This window comes from Fusarium coffeatum (genome assembly GCF_003316985.1).
Source record: "Fusarium coffeatum strain FIESC_28 chromosome Unknown BRIP53273_contig_215, whole genome shotgun sequence".
NCBI classification, from domain to species: Eukaryota; Fungi; Ascomycota; class Sordariomycetes; order Hypocreales; family Nectriaceae; genus Fusarium; species Fusarium coffeatum.
The window spans coordinates 115135-133659 of NW_022158008.1; the positions used below are offsets into that span (position 1 = coordinate 115135).

The 18525-nt window shown below is 49.8% G+C and overlaps 4 protein-coding genes across 4 annotated transcripts; 2 read left to right on the top strand and 2 right to left on the bottom strand.

Moving 5' to 3' along the window:
* Positions 1 to 833: 833 nt before the first annotated feature.
* FIESC28_08853 (uncharacterized protein) lies at positions 834 to 2573 on the top strand (the record flags this gene model as incomplete). The annotated part of the gene is made up of 4 exons (XM_031162990.1): positions 834 to 948; positions 1008 to 1091; positions 1142 to 1511; positions 1559 to 2573. The coding sequence occupies 4 exons, from the start codon at positions 834 to 836 to the stop codon at positions 2571 to 2573; spliced, it is 1584 nt and encodes a 527-aa protein (XP_031012972.1).
* A 374-nt stretch (positions 2574 to 2947) lies between these two features.
* On the bottom strand, positions 2948 to 3912 carry FIESC28_08854 (uncharacterized protein; the record flags this gene model as incomplete). Its single annotated transcript, XM_031162991.1, has 3 exons — positions 2948 to 3197; positions 3249 to 3545; positions 3596 to 3912. The coding sequence occupies 3 exons, from the start codon at positions 3910 to 3912 to the stop codon at positions 2948 to 2950; spliced, it is 864 nt and encodes a 287-aa protein (XP_031012973.1).
* Positions 3913 to 8999: 5087 nt separating this feature from the next.
* Positions 9000 to 13622, top strand: FIESC28_08855 (uncharacterized protein; the record flags this gene model as incomplete). The annotated part of the gene is made up of 2 exons (XM_031162992.1): positions 9000 to 13472; positions 13527 to 13622. 2 exons carry the CDS (start codon positions 9000 to 9002, stop codon positions 13620 to 13622), a joined length of 4569 nt encoding a protein of 1522 aa, XP_031012974.1.
* A 1215-nt stretch (positions 13623 to 14837) lies between these two features.
* FIESC28_08856 (uncharacterized protein) lies at positions 14838 to 16741 on the bottom strand (the record flags this gene model as incomplete). Its single annotated transcript, XM_031162993.1, has 3 exons — positions 14838 to 16061; positions 16138 to 16357; positions 16461 to 16741. The coding sequence occupies 3 exons, from the start codon at positions 16739 to 16741 to the stop codon at positions 14838 to 14840; spliced, it is 1725 nt and encodes a 574-aa protein (XP_031012975.1).
* Positions 16742 to 18525: the final 1784 nt, after the last annotated feature.

Below are 18525 nucleotides of genomic sequence, written 5' to 3' on the forward strand. Positions count from 1 at the left end.
AACAAGTAATATGAAAAGCTAAAACCCCGGAAACCTTGCCGCTGTCACTGTCAGTCCTCAGGCTGAGTTGACGATTGATGCTACGGAGCATGATGGACTTGCCCGACATCTTTCAGAGTTCAGCCATGATAACAAAAGTAACTAATCAAGTAACTCGTAGTTTAAGCTAGTTTCAGAGACTTCTTACAGAGTCGAAAAAGAAGATGTGTTCGTCGAGATACTTTTACTGGCTTCAACCGATCTGCTGCGCACGGGAGACATATCTCATCTCTTGAGTTTCTGACGGCCAAGTTCTCCAGTATCCTAACAACTATATGCACGCAGGATCTAATAATTATGGCATGGAGAACATAATTGCGCTCTTACTACATTTTCATATGGTAACTTATCTTTCGCGAATACTTGCCTATTTTGTCGATATGAACGGCCCGGTCAATCATTAAAATATGGGGAAACCTTGAGCGATTGCCGGTGTCAAAACTCCTGGAAGCTAATAAACGGTAGCAAGGGCAAAAAGATGTGATATACTGACTCATTGTAAAAGAATTTCTCGGTGACTGGCAGTAACAGGCCGTGCCTCTCGTTACCGGTTCTGCCGGAGCCGATTTTGGTGTCGAGATTAGAGATGCCGGCTCCGGGAGTTACCCCACACAAGCTCTGAACCGGGCGGGTAGCTTTAACAAGACGTCACCCCGCCATCACTAAACCAACTTGATTGTCATTACATTTCCTTTCATCAACAGTCAATAATTATAGCCTGGCCTTCTTGACTGCTGATATCTCGAATTAATTGACTGCAAAAATCTCAATTGGCAGTTAGGTAGATAGTCAAGATGGCTCTACTTCAACGTCTTGTTGCTCCCTCGGCGCGAGGTGCGCTGCGACAGTCCCCAGCTATTACCTTGATGATTACGCGAAAATCATCCAACGCTTCTCCTCCAAAGGCAAGTAACTGACTGCTCACAATTGATTTAGTTGAACACAGACTAACAATCTCCAGCTCAAAGATCCCTCTCTTCTCAAGCAGGATGTCTGTTACGTCAACGGCGAATGGGTCAAGGCCAAGTCGGGCAAGACATTCAAAGTAAATGGTGCGCTTCAATCGCTACCTCTTTGTATCATCACATACTAACAACTGCAGATCCCTCCACCGGCGATCTCATTGGTACCTGCCCTGAGTTCGATTCCAAAGACGCTCAATTAGCCATTCGCGCAGCCGCCGATGCCTTCCCTTCCTTCCGCAATAAGACAGGCCGTGAGCGCTCTAAGCTTCTGCGCGCCTGGTACGACGAAATGACCGCCAACGCGGAGGATATCGCAAAAATTATTACATGGGAGAATGGAAAGCCCATTGCTGATGCTAAGGGCGAGACAACTTATGCTGCCAACTTCCTCGAGTGGTTTAGCGAGGAGGCTCCACGAGTATACGGCGATACAATCCCCAGTTCGGTGCCCGGAAACCGTGTCTGGACTATCAAGGAACCTGTTGGAGTTTGTGGTCTGATCACACCGTAAGACGGCCTGCCTCTTACTTGAAGTTAGATGCTGACCTCTCTAGATGGAACTTTCCCGCTGCCATGATCACCCGAAAGATCGGACCTGCCATGGCCGCAGGATGTACAGTTGTCGCAAAGGCTCCCGCCGAGACACCCTTTACGTCACTAGCCCTCGCCGAACTCGCTCACCGCGCAGGGATCCCCAAGGGTGTCGTAAACGTTGTGACTTCTCACGAAAACACTCCTGAGCTGGGCGAGCTTCTTACTTCTGACCCCACCATCCGCAAGGTCTCTTTCACCGGTTCTACCGGAGTTGGCAAGCTTCTCATGAAGCAGTCAGCTGGTACTCTCAAGAAGCTCTCTATGGAGCTTGGCGGCAATGCTCCTTTCATTGTCTTTGATGATGCCGACGTCGATGCTGCCGTGGCCGGAGCTATCGCCTCCAAGTTCCGATCTTCAGGCCAGACTTGTGTCTGTGCTAACCGAATCTATGTCCAGCGCGGTATCTATGATGAGTTCGTGTCCAAGTTCACCGAGAAGGTCAAGTCTTTCAGCGTAGGAAACGGTTTCGACCAGGGTGTCACACATGGACCTCTGATTCACGATAAGGCGATTGACAAGGTCGAGGCTCATGTAAAGGACGCTGAGAAGAAGGGTGGAAAGATTACCATTGGCGGCAAGCGACTCAACGATCTTGGCTCCAACTTCTACGCCCCTACCGTCATCCGCGACATGACTCCCGAGATGGACATGGCCTCTCAAGAGACATTTGGACCCGTCGCTGGTCTCTTCCCCTTCGAGACAGAAGAGGAGGTCGTCAAGATGGCCAACAACTCCGAGGTCGGACTGGCAGGTTACTTCTTCTCTCGCGATCTCGAGCGTGTGCACCGTATCGCTGAGTCTCTGGAGGTGGGTATGGTTGGTGTCAATACTGGCCTCATCTCCGATGCTGCTGCGCCCTTCGGTGGTGTTAAGGAGAGTGGTTTCGGTCGTGAGGGATCTCTGTACGGTACCAGTGAGTACCAGATTACAAAGATGATTACATATGGAGGCATGGGTAAGCCTCTTCAGTCATAGGGATAAGGATATAATAAAGCTTAGTTTATCATTTAATAAAGAATAAGAGCATCATAAGAATAGATCATGAGAACTTATCCAAACCCTTGGCTTGTAAGTGGGATGGCCGTTTAACTATAATGTAGAGCAGCCTGGGGCCCATTGTGTCCGTTATCCTGAAACTTAGAGACATCTTTTTGATACATTTTAGAAAATGCTTGTCTTTTCAAGCTAGATAGATAAATAGTATATAACAGTATGAAAGTTGTGCCTCATTGGGCCTCAAAGATTGTTTCTTGGTATTCCATATCATCCCAAACTCCAAACACCACATGCTAATTAAGGATAGTAGTCCAGCCATAGACATTTTCCAGTCATTATCCCTCAATATTCGTTCATCTGTATCTGGTCTGTTGTGCCCGTAGTGGCAGCTGGCGATCCAAAGTGTGGAACGCTTGTGTTCGGGGAGTGTATGGCATCGCTTGAGCATCAGCTGTCTTCATATTGTGCATTTCCCAGACACCTCTCTCTTTCGGCTCCGAAGTCGTGGATCCCTCTTCTTCTTCATCATCGTCAGAAATATCGTTAATCTTATTAGGAAGCAGGGCGTAGATTGAGAAGCCGAGGTTGCATAGATAAACAACGCTACACAGTTGTCAGTACAGTTCCATTTCATCTACTTAAAGTGCAACTTACAGCATGTATACACACACCACAAGTGAGTATTTGGCAATCATGCAGCTGCTGTACTTTCCATAACGCTTTGAGATGTCGCACCCAATACGGTAGTACCAGGCTACGGGTGCAGGATATCGTGGGTCGGCAAAGTCGGGTCCGATAGTTCCGTAGGTGCTGACAGTGTAGAGAGCGACCAAGCTCACGTTGATGAAAGTGGCAAAGATCGGGTACCAGCATCTCATGATAAAAGCTGTGAGCTTGCCGAGAAGGAAGAAGAGCGAGATGACCGAGATGGCCACATTGAAGTCGGTAAACCTTGTTCATGTTATACAGTATTCATGTGATGGCCTTTCAAGGCAACTTACGTTCTTGTCCAGACCAGGGCAACCTTGGGCAGAGGTCGATGGTTGGCATATGCGTAAAGAATCATGGCAGGGTTTGAATTGAGCGGAGGATCATGCTCCCAACCAATCCTCCACATATCGCTTCGGTAGAGATCAGGTTGAGAGATGCCAAAGATGACCAGGGCGGGCACAACTCCGAGCAACTCAAGAACCATCAACCACCAAGTTGCTAGCCTCGCTGGACGGGGCCATTTTCGAAAGAGAATTTTATACGTCCGTGACTTTGCTGGTTTATCCATGTGCTCCTGAGATGAGCGGCCGAAAATGGGAAGCTTCATCTTGTCGATGTTGTATATCTGATCTTGTTCAGGTGGCTGACTGTTGTTTCGTTCGTCGTTGGCTGCTAGCGGAGCAGCTATAGTTGGTTACACATGCGATATCGTTGCAGAGCCTTATGAGTAGTTGAAGCTCTTCAAGTTTGTTCCTCGCTATGGCTGGCCTGCAGCTTTAGATTTCAGTTGAAGATGAAAAGAAGCCGTTCAGGTGGCCAGGTCGGGGGTGGGCAGCCGTTTAAGGGCCTTCAAGGCGGCCAGCGAAAGTGCGACGGATCGGCTGAAGAGGGAACCGCATACGAATACAGTAAACTAGTGAGGGGGCCGCAAGGGTTTCCCCAGCTGTGAGAGGCTCATGGCCTGTGAAGAAAACCGCTCTTACCACTGCAATAAGTGTGATGCCGTGTGAAAAGGGCCTGTGAGCGGCAACCAAAAGGCGAGAGGCGGGCGTCTGCAGTGACACTCAGTATGCCAATCACTACCAGCATCTAAAGCGTAGCCAATGGTGTTGCAGAGTTGCTTGGCCATCACCACTCGTCTCCTCTGTTAAGCGCCCGGGTGGAATATGGTGAGATGCGCGATGCTGACCAGAGGGCCCGATTGGCTGGGCACGAGGTTGGAACTGCAACCTCATGAGTCTGACTGGCCAATCAAAATGCGAGTTGTATAGTTGAAGATGTGCCTCCAGAGTCCGGGTTGCTTTCACAGCAGGGATTTAAGCCGCCATCTTTTGCCTTCAAGTGCTCGCAGATTCGAATCCGATGTGATCTTCCCGTCCGGAAGTACGGCTTGAACCGATTTTTGCATTGTATCCATATGTTGGTTCATGGCCAGTCTTGTTAAGTTTTAGCCGCCTGCTACTGTTTATCAGTCGAGTGATAGCAGAAATGGCATCAGTTGTGATATTCAACATACAACCATCAGCCGTGAATTGAACCATGAGGAAGGTCAAACAGCTGCACTAAGATGTTGTATAATGAGGATCCTGCCTCAGTCATCAAATGTGAAATGGTCATCTGGCGGCTAACTGTAGCAGCAATGACGTTCTTGCACAACCGTAAAGTCAAGAGTTGTACTTGGAATATCTCGGCTTGATATATTTTGTCAATCCAGGCTTCTGGACCTCTTGTTTCTTTTCTTTTTTTTCTGAGTGAGGGTATTCCCAGTTGTCCTCAGTGTTCTCAAGTTTGGTTTGGGATGCATTGAGACCTCTACATATCTCACCAATTTCCTGGCCATGAGAACAGATCAGAAGAAATTGCCTGCGATCAAAAGTTCATGAAAAATCACCGTTGTTGGCCTGAACGAGACCCTTAACACTTGTTGCAGCTCGCATACTTCCAGTACTCAAACGAACGACGGAGGAGACCCAGCTCCCTCACAGCTCTCATGAATGCCAAGAGTCGGTGACTAAGCGAAATCACGAACGTGAAAAAAAAAACCAAACTCAGCGAAAGGTAAAGAATGCACTTGAACCAGCCACAACGTCACATCACCACTTGGTGCGGTGGAAGCTCCGCCGTCACGGCATCAACGGAGTGGCTGAACGGGAACGACCCGTCAGAAGAATTGATTGATGACTGTATTTTAAGCAGTCCAGTCCAGTCAGTGGTCTCACCACAATCACCAAGCGACAGGATCCACACCGCTTCGGAATTGGGAAGTTCTGGGCGCTTCATGTGTTCTGTTCTGTCCGTTAAAGCCGTGGGGGCTCCAGCTCCAAGTCCAGTCTGAGCTTGAGCTATAGATCGGACAATTATTCTGCACGAAAGACACCATGTCGGCCGAACGAACTCTATTAGTGACGGATGATGAAGCAGATTCAACATTACGTACTTCGTGGATACCAGATGGTAAAAAGTTCCCGCTTCGGCTTTAAGTTCAATATCACCAATCGTTCGGAGGCTCAATTCATGGACGTTTTCTGAAGCCAAAATTCAAGGTCAGACTCTCTTGCAGCCAAGAACCAGGGGTCAGACTTCGAGACCGTGTTCTCTGAAGACGCTTGTGAACAAGTTGGATCTCTGACAGGGGGGTTCAACTGAGGACGTGCGACAAGATGGGGCCCTTTTGAAAGCTCTCAAGGCTCAAAGCGTGGTAAAACAGACCGTTCTAGACCTCGCCGATCGTCATGGGTATTTCTTGATGTGGGAGAGTGAGTTCCACGCATCCGTTCCACAACCATTTTGCCCGTCGTTCATTGCTTTAGATCGGGAACTTTTTTTTGTCTCGCTCTTTTTTCTGGTTCTTTTTAGCTGCTCTCTTAATTAGTTGATGACACTCGCGTCCTCGAAGCTTGGGCTGGACTTCCGTTATCTTCTCTTTACGGATTCCCCTTTCTTGACATATGCGTACCTTGAGCTAGAGGTTAGGTTACAAACTGCGGCAATAAGAAATGCGTGCCTCGGTAGTTTCGTTTTGCTCCAACACCCCACCCCCTGTCAGCCTCAAAGACAGGTTTTACCAATGCCATTGCAGCGTCCCTCAGGGTCCTTTTTTGAGGCTGTTCTGTTTGACTCTTGCGACAAGTCATTCAATAAGTGAAATGAGAACACAAAAGCCTCCAGTCTGATATAGTCTGTGGGATTGAAAGGAGTGAAAGAACCAGCATCCTTGCATCGTATTGAATGACCCTATAATGACAGCCGAAGCAGCCAAGGTCACTAATATTGGTGCCGAGAGGTTGCACCGATGGTTCCGCCGCCGTTGATGTTTATAATAAACAGGGATCTTTGAAGGCATCGTGCATTTTCTGGTGTAAAGCACGTCTATCCATCCGCTTCTCTGCAATCAATGCGTCCCATCTCGATAAAACCCGACGACGAGGTACGAATCACGCGAGAACAAGTAGAGTCGGGATCTATTCGATACGATACGACGAGGATCGACAGAACAGGAAAAGAAAGGCCTGCGTCTGGTGAAGCTGAACCAGTAGCAGCCAAGATTTACCAAAAGTCAAAAGCTTGTTCGACTGCCCTTGTCTTTTTTGTGAGTGGTCGAAGGCGGTCTTGAGCGGGACGGACCAGGGCCGGTCTGATATCTGTTTGGTTTATTCTGTTTCTGTGTGCCAGAAAAGAGGCCGGTCGCATACCCAATGTGGAGACAGTTCAGATCGCGGATTATTTAGGGAGGGAGAGCTTCAGAACCAAATTCGTAGTTGGAGGTGTTTTGGCGAGCTTGGCGCATGTCCACCGAAGTTTCGATTTGGAGAAGGTGCTGTTCTGTAGAACCTTCCGGGTGCTGTAACCACCAGTGTTCCTTCCTTCTTAGGTTCTTTCCTTTCCCGCGTATTAGTCTTAGGTACCTATTCTGTTGATATCAGCACCACAATCATGAGTTTTCGTCGGGTTAGAACCCGGTCTGCAGGTACTCTGTACTCGACTGTAAAGTGGTCAGAACCCCTGTCCAACTCCCCTGCAGAGTTCAAGACCTAGACCTCGAAAGCGGGTAGGTTATTTGGTGCCAAGCCAAAAGACATCCACTTGCAAGCCGCCGCACGCCAGTTCCCCGTCCTAATCTCCATAACCCCCAGCATGAACCCCGGTTCATCAGTTTCTATGAAAGCCCATGAGTTTAGTTTGCTTTGCTTTGCTTTGCTTTGCTCTGATGTGCTGTTGGGCTGTGCTGTGCTGTACTGCGTTGTATTGTGCGTGTTGCGCTGTTGTTACCTGTACCTGTGCTTACTGATTCTCTCTGCCTGCCCTAGCTGAAGCTGAATTCAAGATGCATTAGGAGATCAACGTTGATCTTTTCTACCTCTAGGCTAGACATGTCTGTCATAGATTCAATTCCCCCTTTTGTCATTATCAATAGTGGCTAGTCCCCTAATCCAAGTCAGTCAGTCTCGTGCTGTGTTGGTTGATTTGAATCAACGAACGACATTTGACATCCAATTCCGTTTACCATTTCTTCTTCTTATCCATCATCCGTCCAGAAACAAATGCGGAGGAGTTCCTCTCCATATCTACTACCTACCTAAGCTCTACAGACTAACAAGCAGTACTTATCTCAGTTATTGCCACCTTTACCTTGCTGCATTAGACCTCTTCTCTTCAACCCTCTGATCTGCGTGTATGTAGAGACTTGCTGGCGTTGAGACATGACCTCTCCATTCTAATATCCCTTCTAGGCCCTCGTCCTCGGCTGATAAAGACGTCAATGGCCTTCTCTTTATCGACTATCTACTTCAGGGCTCCATAATCAATCACATACGGCTCTTTTCCCCGGTACTCGAAAGCCGCAACGCTACCTACCTTAAATCTCATGCCAGGACCCGTCCTTTTTTGAACCCGAGTCCGCCACTCCGAAACCTTGAACGGTTTCCGTCAAGTCCACAAGGTCGAATGCTTCCGTCAATTTACTTAATTATTCGGGTTCCTCTCCGCTATTGGTTTCTTTTGTTCCCCTTGATTTGGATCGGTCAAAGCAAACAAAAGATATACATGTGTTGTTCTGCATCCATCCCGTCCCATCTGAGTCACGTCCTGCCCTGCCCTGCCTGAAAGTGCCCTGGAGCATCCCCCGGACGATATTAGAATTCTGTCCGTACAGCGCCGTGCAGCCGACCTTTTAGCTGCGAATCCCCCTGCAACACATCCGTGTCCATTTCCATCCTCTGATCCCATAGCCCATTTCGATCCCCGTCACATTTCTTTCCCCTCCCCTTCGACCTGACATCGCAGCGGCGTTCTCACCATTCACTGTACTGTACGGATATTCACACTTACCTGGCTTGGTAAACTGCGCCGTGCAGAGGGTACCTGGCCGACAGACGACCCAAAGAAAACCAGCACAGGACTGTCAGGTCTGTTGCTATCGTTGCTGCTGCTGCGCTGCGCTGCTCCGTCTCCCCACTTACGGTACGGTACAGTACGGGCACAAGTTACAGTCAGGTCACATTCATTCAGCCAACCACCCGCTGTCTCCCACGCATACGGTACAGCGCTACGCACACCCGACCTCACGGGCACGCCCCTCAACCAGGTCGCATCTCGATCTCTTGCTGGCCGCTGCGCAAGGCCCAAAGCCACTAGGTGCCAAGGACTCGCAGTCCCTCCGGGGCTTCGATTCCGTCCTCTTCTCCAGGCGCCTTCATGCAGCAGCTTTCTAGTTTCAATTCTCCCTCATCTCCTTCTGCCTCTTCGAATCGTCCTAACGCAGACTCTGTCAACCAGGAAGAGGAGGGTCAAAAGAAAAATCAACAGCAGCAGCGTCATCAAAATCATCCACATCACTATTTTGCTTCTACCTCTACTTCGGCTGAGGTACCCACATTTGCGACTTCAACTACAGCCACAAGCAACACTACTAACACTGAGCTTAATACCAGCGCCTCACTTTTTGCTGCTGCGAACAACGCTGTTGGAAGGGCTTACGACAGAGTTGCAGCATCTGGCAGGACCACCAACGACTATCGTCGAACCTCAGAAGTACCAGCATGGCGGCAGGACCTTAACCTACCCAACTTGGCCTCCATCGTGCCCTCGCCCGACTTGGTCAACTCTTTCTCGACAGCTTCGACTACCGGCGCTATTCACCAGTCGAGTTTATCTACGGCCGGTAGTCCGCGAGGTCCTAGCGCATTCACGCGAGGACTCCCACAGACCCCAATTCCGGCGAAGCGTCCCTCCGCCCCGACAAGAGGTGAACCCGTCATGCACCCGTCACCCATCAAGAAAGCCCGCACCGGGGCATCGCCACCTCGCAAAGTCGAACTTCCTAACAAAACTGCCAATCTTGATCCTTCAGCACGTGGAAAGCAACAAGGCCCCCTCTCACCCCTCTTTTTCTCCCACACGCCGGCGAGGCATGTCCATCGTCCGGCTAGCTTTCCCGCGACAGATCCTGCTGTTTCTATGCTTTCACGTATGCGAGAGGACCCGGCTGGCGGAGTGACAACGTTGAAGTTGCCCCGTGCAAGTGTAAACTCTGTCACTCCTGGTAGATCAGAAAGCACTCCTGGCAGCTGGGGCTCTTCAATGGATGTCCCAGCTCATACTGCAACTCCAGATAGTCGCAGTCTGCCTCCAGGGCTACAGATGCTGCAAGGTGTGGGAGTAATTGAATTCCTGGAGCAGGACGAGAGGCCTACGTTTCTGATAGACCTGGATAACTCTGCCAATACTGGTCGTGCTGGTTTACACATCCTATACTACAATGCTTCTTTACGTGGGGCACATGAAGTGCTTCAGTACCTGTCCGTGGACAAGGAGGATACAAGCACAGAAACTGATTTTGGCCGCTTCAAGTCATGGATTATGACACCGCTCAAAAGCCGTGGATCGACCGATGGCTCATCGACTCACTTTTATGCTGGTATCACATGGACGCTTTCAACATTACGACGAAGGTTTCGCTTCGTCAGCGCTCATGCCAGCTTTTCTACTCCTAGGCCCAATTCCACGCTACCACTTATCGATGAGACGGTTGCTTCAGAAACGCGGAGTGTCGGACAATCGCCGCGGATGCCAGTCACCCCTGACGCCGAGCTCGTTGATGCGCCTGACTATTTTGGTGACGCCGAACCTCTTGATACTAATTTTGATACACGGAATCCCGATGTTGATGCAGTTATGGAGGGAGGTGAACCAAGATTACATCCCGACGATTTCACAAATCAGGTCTTCCAATCGCAGCCCGCACCAAGATCGATATTCGACTGGACAAGAATACCCGTGTCGGATTCACTTCCTCCTCACATTAAGTTTGCCCGATCTGTAGATTGGGCGGCGACTCCTCTGGGACCCATCGAGGATTGGCCCGCGGACCTCAGATCCATGTCTAATCTCATCATGGGCAGCCCACACCCCGCTGCCATGTACTGGGGCCCCCAGTTTGTGATCATCTACAACGAAGCTTATCTGGACCTAGCTGGTCAAAAACACCCCAAACTGATGGGAGCTTGCTATATGGATGCTTGGTCGGAGATTTGGGATGAAATCAAGCCTGTGTTTAAGAGCGCGCTTGAATCTGGTCAAGCGACAATGAAGCATGAAAATCAACTTTTCATTAACCGACATGGATTTTTGGAGGAAGCATTCTTCTCCTGGTCTATCGTTCCCCTTGTAGACGGCAACGGTGAAATTATGGGACTTTACAACCCTGCTTTCGAAAACACTCGCAGACGGGTCAATGAGAGAAGAATGCTCATGCTTCGTGAGATTGGCGAGAGAACAGCTGCAGCCACTACTGTTTCGGGCTTCTGGCCTCAGGTACAAAAGGGACTGGAATTCAACGAGTTCGATGTGCCCTTTGCCTTGATTTATTCAGCGAGGGAGGATACTGAGAGCGAGGTTTCGTCGTTACATTCTGGCAGTTTGATTCACTCACCTCAATTAGTCCTCGAAGGAAGTCTCGGTGCTCCAGAAAATCACCAAGGAGCACTTACGCACCTCGATATGCGGCAATCCGACGATGGCTTTGCACCCTATATGCGCCAGTCCATGGCTGCGGGCGGTGTCCCAATTGTCCTCTCTGAAGAAGACGGCACTCTTCCCATGCATTTGATCGACGGTCTTCACTGGAGAGGTTTCGGCGATCCCTCCAAAACGCTTGTGATATTCCCGGTTATTCCAACTACCACAGGCGAATCTGTCATTGGATTCATCGTCATGGGTGTCAACCCTCGCCGACCTTACGATGACGATTATAAGCTATTCATTCACCTTTTGTCCCGTCAACTCGCCACGTCAATGGCGTCCGTGGTCCTATTCGAAGAAGAAATTAAACGCGGCCAGAGAGCTGCTCGCCTTGCTGCGCTGGACCGACAAGAACTTTCGATGCAACTTTACCTGCGTACACAAGAAGCCGTGGAGAGCGAGTACAGATTCACCAGAATGGCTGAATTCGCTCCTGTGGGTATGTTCATTGCCAATTTTGCAGGTAAAATCAACTATTGCAACGACATGTGGTGGCAGATCTCCAGGCACTCCAGATCCGAAGACTCGGTGGATACTTGGATGGACAGTGTTCGAGACGAGGACCGGCCGGCGTTGGAGGAGGCTTGGGACAAGCTACTTAGGGAAAAGGTGACCATTTCTGTGGAATTCCGATTTAAGTGCAGTCAACAAAGCGACGGAAACACGATCGACACATGGGTTCTCATGAGCGCCTATCCGGAAAAGAATCAAGAAGGCAACCTCAAGCTGATTTTTGGTTGTATCACCGATATCTCATCTCAAAAGTGGGCAGAGAAGGTACAGAATGAACGACGTGAAGAAGCAGTCGAAATGAAGCGTCAACAGGAGAATTTTATCGATATCACGAGTCACGAGATGCGCAATCCTCTTTCTGCAATTTTGCAATGTGCCGACCAGATTGCCAACAACATCACGGTTTTCGACTCGCACACCATCAAAGCCGATGTAGAAAATTTGTTGGACGGTTGTCTCGATGCTGCCAACACCATCAACCTTTGCGCAAGCCATCAGAAGCGCATTGTTGACGACATTCTGACATTGTCCAAATTGGACTCTAACCTATTGGCTGTTACGCCTATTGATGAACAGCCTGTTAGGGTTGTGCAACGAGCCTTGAAGATGTTTGAGTCAGAACTGGTGGCTCATGATATTGAATTCGAATTCAATGTGGACCAGAGCTTCGATCATTACGGTATCAAGTGGGTGAAGCTTGATCCGTCAAGATTACGACAGGTTCTGATTAATTTGATGACAAATGCCATCAAGTTCACGCAGGGTCGTGAGAAGAGAGCTATTTCTGTCAGCCTCAGCGCTTCAAAGCATGTATCTGAGGTAACCAGAAAGGGCATTACTTATTTTGATCAAGTTGATCATCAACGTGCTTCGGTCACCGACATCAACAACACAGACGAGTGGGGACATGGTGAGGAAATTAACATTCACTGTACCGTTGAGGATACCGGTCCGGGGTTGATCGAAGAAGAAATGAAGCTTCTCTTCCAACGATTCCAACAGGCGACACCACGAACACATGTTCAATATGGCGGTTCAGGACTAGGCCTGTTCATCTCTCGTATCTTAACTGAGATGCAGGGCGGTCAGATCGGCGTTACATCTCGACGTGATATCGGCAGCAGCTTCAGCTTCTACATCAAGTGTCGTCGTTCTCTAACCCCTCCTCCTGACTTCGAAGAGGTTACGCCATTCAAGATCGCTCGAAAATCACACGCTCCAGGCATTCCACAAAAGCCTGAGCTTACCCGTCAACTCTCCAAAACTGCGACGACAACAAACGAAGAAACAAACCAGCTGTTCGACGTATTGATTGTGGAAGACAACATCGTGAATCAGAAGGTTCTTCAACGACAGTTGCGGAACTGTGGCAACAATACCTTTGTTGCCAATCACGGCAAAGAAGCTTTACAGACTCTCGAGCGATCAAGATTTTGGGCAGGAAAGGAAACCGAAGGCGTTGATATCTCGGTCATTTTGATGGATTTGGAAATGCCTGTCATGGACGGAATGACTTGCGCCCGAAGAATTCGGGAGTTAGAACGAGAGGGAACGATTGTGCAACATATCCCAATTATTGCAGTAACGGCTTATGCTCGACCGGAACAGATCGAGAGTGCAAAGGCTGCAGGAATTGTAAGTTGTTATTGAGAATCCTATGTATACGTCTTACTAACTATCTCGCGCCAGGACGATGTCATTTCCAAGCCTTTCCGGATCCCTGAGCTTCTGCCAAAAATCGAGGAGCTTGTTGGCAAATACAAAAACCTTTCAGTGTCTGCTTGATGCTGTAGATAGCTTGTCTCACCGATCGACTCACCTGATACCCTGGCCATGATTCTCTTGGCCTAACGAACTTAACGAATCTTTCGACACTCGTGGCTAGGCACGGTCTGCCCTTCCGATATAATATCTTGACTACCACATACAACATTTTATTCTATTATTCGGCTATACGTAGCATCTGCTTCATATCCGTTTTGGCGTTTTTAAAGGGGGAAAGAGACCTTGGATGGTTTGCGGGATGGCGAGCCCGCGAGATTATTTGACTGTAAAATATGATAGCGACATTTCTGTTTGGGCCCTCGAGTAAGAGTGAGTACTTCTCGGGGCGAGTTACATGGGGTTCAAAAACATTTTTGGAGAGGGATTATACTCTGAGCATTCTCACGAAATACGATAGAGGATAAATATACCGGCGTTGCTAGGCTGGTAGATGCTGGTTGACTGATATTTCCGGACAAGACATGGACCGGTGTTATATCTGGCTTACCTTCTGTATACAATGATCTATGGTCAAGATAGTTACAGCTGTCATGTGCATATATTTGGACAAGACCGATCCTTTGTCAACAATATTACATATCAAGTTACCAAACACGTAAGATTCTCCAAGGAGCGTGAACAAACTTCACATTATATGCCATTCGCTCAACCTGTACAGCATTATACCATTCGGGCTTCATGAGAGCAAGGCGAAGTTTCTATGCCTTGTCCGGCACCATTAAGAATGAAAATAGTTGAAAAGGCGACGCTTTTGGTTGCAACAAGATATATAGCACAGATTGGAAAAAAGAACACATTTCACTGAGCTCAAGCAAGTTCACAAACGGCAACAGGTTTATTCAACACGCAGCAGTTGTATTATTAGGTATTAATTATCTCCATTCCGGGTATCAGACAAGAAAAGACAAGAAGCAAAGGCGCGGACAAGCCAACTCATCAAGGTCGGCCAGTCCATGATAACAGTTTTTTTGTGTTTTTGTGATATCTGTTGGCAGATATCACTTTTCTCAAACATCCTCCTCTCCTCCGTTCATATTCAGTAACTTAGCTATGGAAATTGGTATCAGTGAAGCAGTCTCGACAGGGTATCTCGGTATCTTGTGAAGAAATGCAGATCCTTCCTTCCATTCCCAAACCCTTTCAATGCGCGTGTTGTATGGTGGTGTGGGATTTTTGTTTCATTGTAGTGAGTCGTAACGTTCATCGCCAAGCCCTCTAGGCGGCGGCGGTGACAACGGGAGCAGGGGCAGCGTCCTTGGGCTTCTCAGCCTCAGCAGGCTCCTCGACCTTGGGGACCTCCTCGGTCTTGGGCTCCTCGGCCTTGACCTCGGTGGGCTCCTCCTGGACAGTCTCCTCCTTGTTCTCCTCACGCTTCTCAGCGGGCTTGGGAGACTTGCCACGGATGGTGTTGCGGAGCTTGGAGAAGGGGGACTCCTTCTTCTCACCCTCAACGGGGGCAGGAGACTTGTCACGCTTGCCGAAAGCGAAAGGAAGAGAAGACTTGCGCTTCTCCTTGAGGTCCTTCTTGGCCTCAGGGGCGGGGGAGGTAGCGGCGGCGGCCTCAGTGGTCTCAGTAGGGACAGTGGCGGGGTTAGAGACATCGACGGCAAGAGGAGTGGTGGCCTCAACAGGAGGGATCACAGGAGCAGTGGTCTCGGCCTCAGCGGCATCCTTGGGAGCCTCAGGCTCAGTAGGCTTGAGCTCAGGGGTCTTCTTCTCCTTCTTGGAGAAGACGTTGCCGAAGAAGCTGTTGCGCTTGGTGGCGGTGGGCTTCTCCTTGGGGCTCTCGAGGGGCTTCTCCTCGGTGGTGGCAGGGACAGCCTCAGCGGGGGTCTCCTCAGCAGCCTTAGCAGGCTCCTCGACAGCGACGGGGGCAACGACGGGAAGCTCCTCGACGGGCTTGGCAGGCTCCTCAATCTTAGGGGCCTCCTCAACAGCGGGGGTCTCAGCAGCAGGGGTCTCAACGGCGACCTCGTCAGCGTTCTTGGTCTCGGCCTCCTTCTTGACCTCCTCCTTCTTAGCCTCCTCCTTCTTGCCGAAGCCGAAGAAAGATGTTCGCTTGCGGCTAGCAGATCGGCGCTTGGGCTCCTCAGACTTGACGTCCTTCTTGCGCTCGTCCTTGATCTCCTCCTCCTTAGCGGCCTCCTCAGCGACGGGAGCGGCCTCTTCGGTAGCAGGGACGGCAGCGGTCTCCTCCTTAGGGGCCTCAACAGCCTTCTCCTCCTTCTTGGCGGGCTTGAAGCTCTCCAGGGTGGCCTTGTAGGTCTCAGACTCAGTAACAATGGAGGCAAGCTCCTTGGCCTCAGCAATCTTGAGCTTCAGCTGAGCAACCCAGTTGTCACGCTCAGCAGTGTTGGAAGCCTTGAAGGTGTGCTTGTTGCCCTTGGCAGTGAGGTGGAACTTGTTAGAGCCGTCGATCTCGGGCTCAGTGGCATCAGCCTGCGGGGATATGGTGGTTAGCTTGCTGCGATATGCCGGCAGTTGAGATTTGGAGAATAGTGGGTCCAATACTTACCAGGCTGATGACACCAGAGGGGTTCTTCTTGTCACCAACGAAGAGAAGACCCTTGCCAGTCTCAGAGGCCCAGGCGATGTTAGAGTGAGCAGTCTCAGCGGACTTCTCGCTCTTCAGGTAGTGGGAGAGAGTCTTGGGCTCAACGGCCTCAGTGCCGAAGAAGAAGAACTCCTTGGTAGGGATGAGGTTCCTGCAGGGGTGTGCGGTTAGCGTCTTGCTCCTGTTTAGGGGTTACGTTTGTAGTCGAATGCTTTCAGTTGCACATCGATAGGACGATTTGCAGCTTTGGCATCGGACTCATTCGCATATGGGCTTCTACTTACTTGGGGAAGCTCAGGCCCTGGGCCTTGTGGTTCAGGTGACCCTCCTCGACAGGCTTGGCCTCCTCCTCCTTCTTCTCCTCCTCGGTCTTAGCAGCCTCCTCAACGGGCTTGGTCTCCTCAACGGGCTTCTCCTCGGTAGCGGGAGCGGTCTCGGCGGCGACAACGGGTGTCTCCTCGACAGGCTTGGTCTCAGCGGGAGCCTCGACAGCAGGGGCGGAGATGCCAGTGGTCTCGGGCTTGGTCTCCTGGGGGAGACCGATGTTCTTCTGTTCCTCGGCCATTTTGAAAGATTCTGGGGGGTATCAAATGAGATTGGGTATCACAACAAACAAAGACGTTGGTATAAAAAAGGAAAGAAAAAAGGAAGTTAATCCAGAAAAAAGGCGTGGGTTTCAGATGGAGCTGAAGAGCAGGTAGAGGGGAAGGAAGAAAGAGAGAGAGGATGTAGAGAACGGGGAGGCTTGGGGTACTTATTGTTGCTCTCTCGCTGTGAAAAAGGGATCAGAGCCTGCTCAAGCAGAGATGGAAAATGTACCTAGCAGACTCAGGGTCACACTCAGTGAACAGGTCTAAACTGACTACGTGGGTCAGGGCGGGGCGTGTGCAGAAGCGGGCGGGAATTAGGGGGGAGTGAAGAGATTAAAGACCGGGTAGGGCACTTTAGGGGAAAGATGACTGTCAAGCTTTCTGTGGACGAGTTGAAATGTTGAGTAGGTAGGTATCTCGTAGTATCCATCAATACTGTATTGTACTGCCGTACGAAGAACGATCCATGTTGCAGTTGTGCTTCACTATTGGTATATAGTATGTCAGGATTTGATCTTCCTCACGAGGCTATTCACAACTATTCTATTTTCTCCTCTCCTCACCGTGTTCTCTTCTACGGAGCCTCTGATTCCAAGACCACCTGGCACCGACGGACGATCTCCTTGGCTTAGTAGCCTGCTAGGTAGATTTTCATTAGCTACCCTCGCGTCAACTCGCCGGTCATTGCAGGGGCATCCTTCTCATCTCCTCCATTGATATTGGATGACAGCCCGTCCATCTTTTGAGATACACTATATCGATCTGGACGATAAGGATTAGCCTCCTCTCATTGCTTATGCGGCTCTCAAAAGATGATGCGCATCCTTCATTTGGTTCCCCAGCAACTATTACTCAAGTTTCAATGTCTCTCCTCAACCAATTCTAAAATGTCCTTCCATCCAATTTTTACTCCTTGTTGTTGCTGGGTGATGCCCTGGTCTGTGCTGCATTAAACAAGTGGAACTAATATTGCAGATGCCCCATCGACCTGCCGGCTACCAGTGGATTTGGATTGACTCTACTTTAGCGACCAACGCTAGCCGCGGACAAAATTGCAGTAGCACATTCAGGGCCCACGTACTCGACCGTACCTTCCCACGCCCAGACGGTACCTTCCATCCTTCCCTCTACCGTTCCGTCCTGTTGAAGGGCAGTCAAGTCAAAGAAGGAACTCACCGTAACTCCCGTTTTGGCCCCATCAATTAAACCACACGATGTCTATTCTCCTGCTTCAGATCTCATGTCCAAACACCATCGCCTGAAGCACATACCACGCAATACATGCTACTGTCTATCATCCTAACGGGCAATTCCGGCTCCTTTCATGATCTCCAATCCCCAATTTCTCCAACCTGGGACTCACGACATCGATCACTGTTAAAGATAGCGCGGAACATCTTCTCCCCAGCGCCTTGACTAATTGAGCTCATCTACAGAGGCCTGTGCAACTATCAACGCTATTTGATGCTAGCTGGGTCTATCGAGCCCCGTTGTTGAATACGGAAATCCTCCCTCGATTTCAATTACCCGTATCAAATACGGTTTTGCTTCCATGGAACTCGGCCGTGTACTATATCGAAAACTGTGCCAAGCAACACGCGCCACATCTCTCGCCCTGACTCAATCGTGCGGGTCTCCCTTCAAGACAAAATAGAAGGCAACCTTCACTGTTTCTTGTCCGCTGATTTTCTTTTCTAGACCAGTGCAGGGTCTCGAAACGATGTTCAATATCGATCTCCAAGCCGCCTTTTCCCCCCAA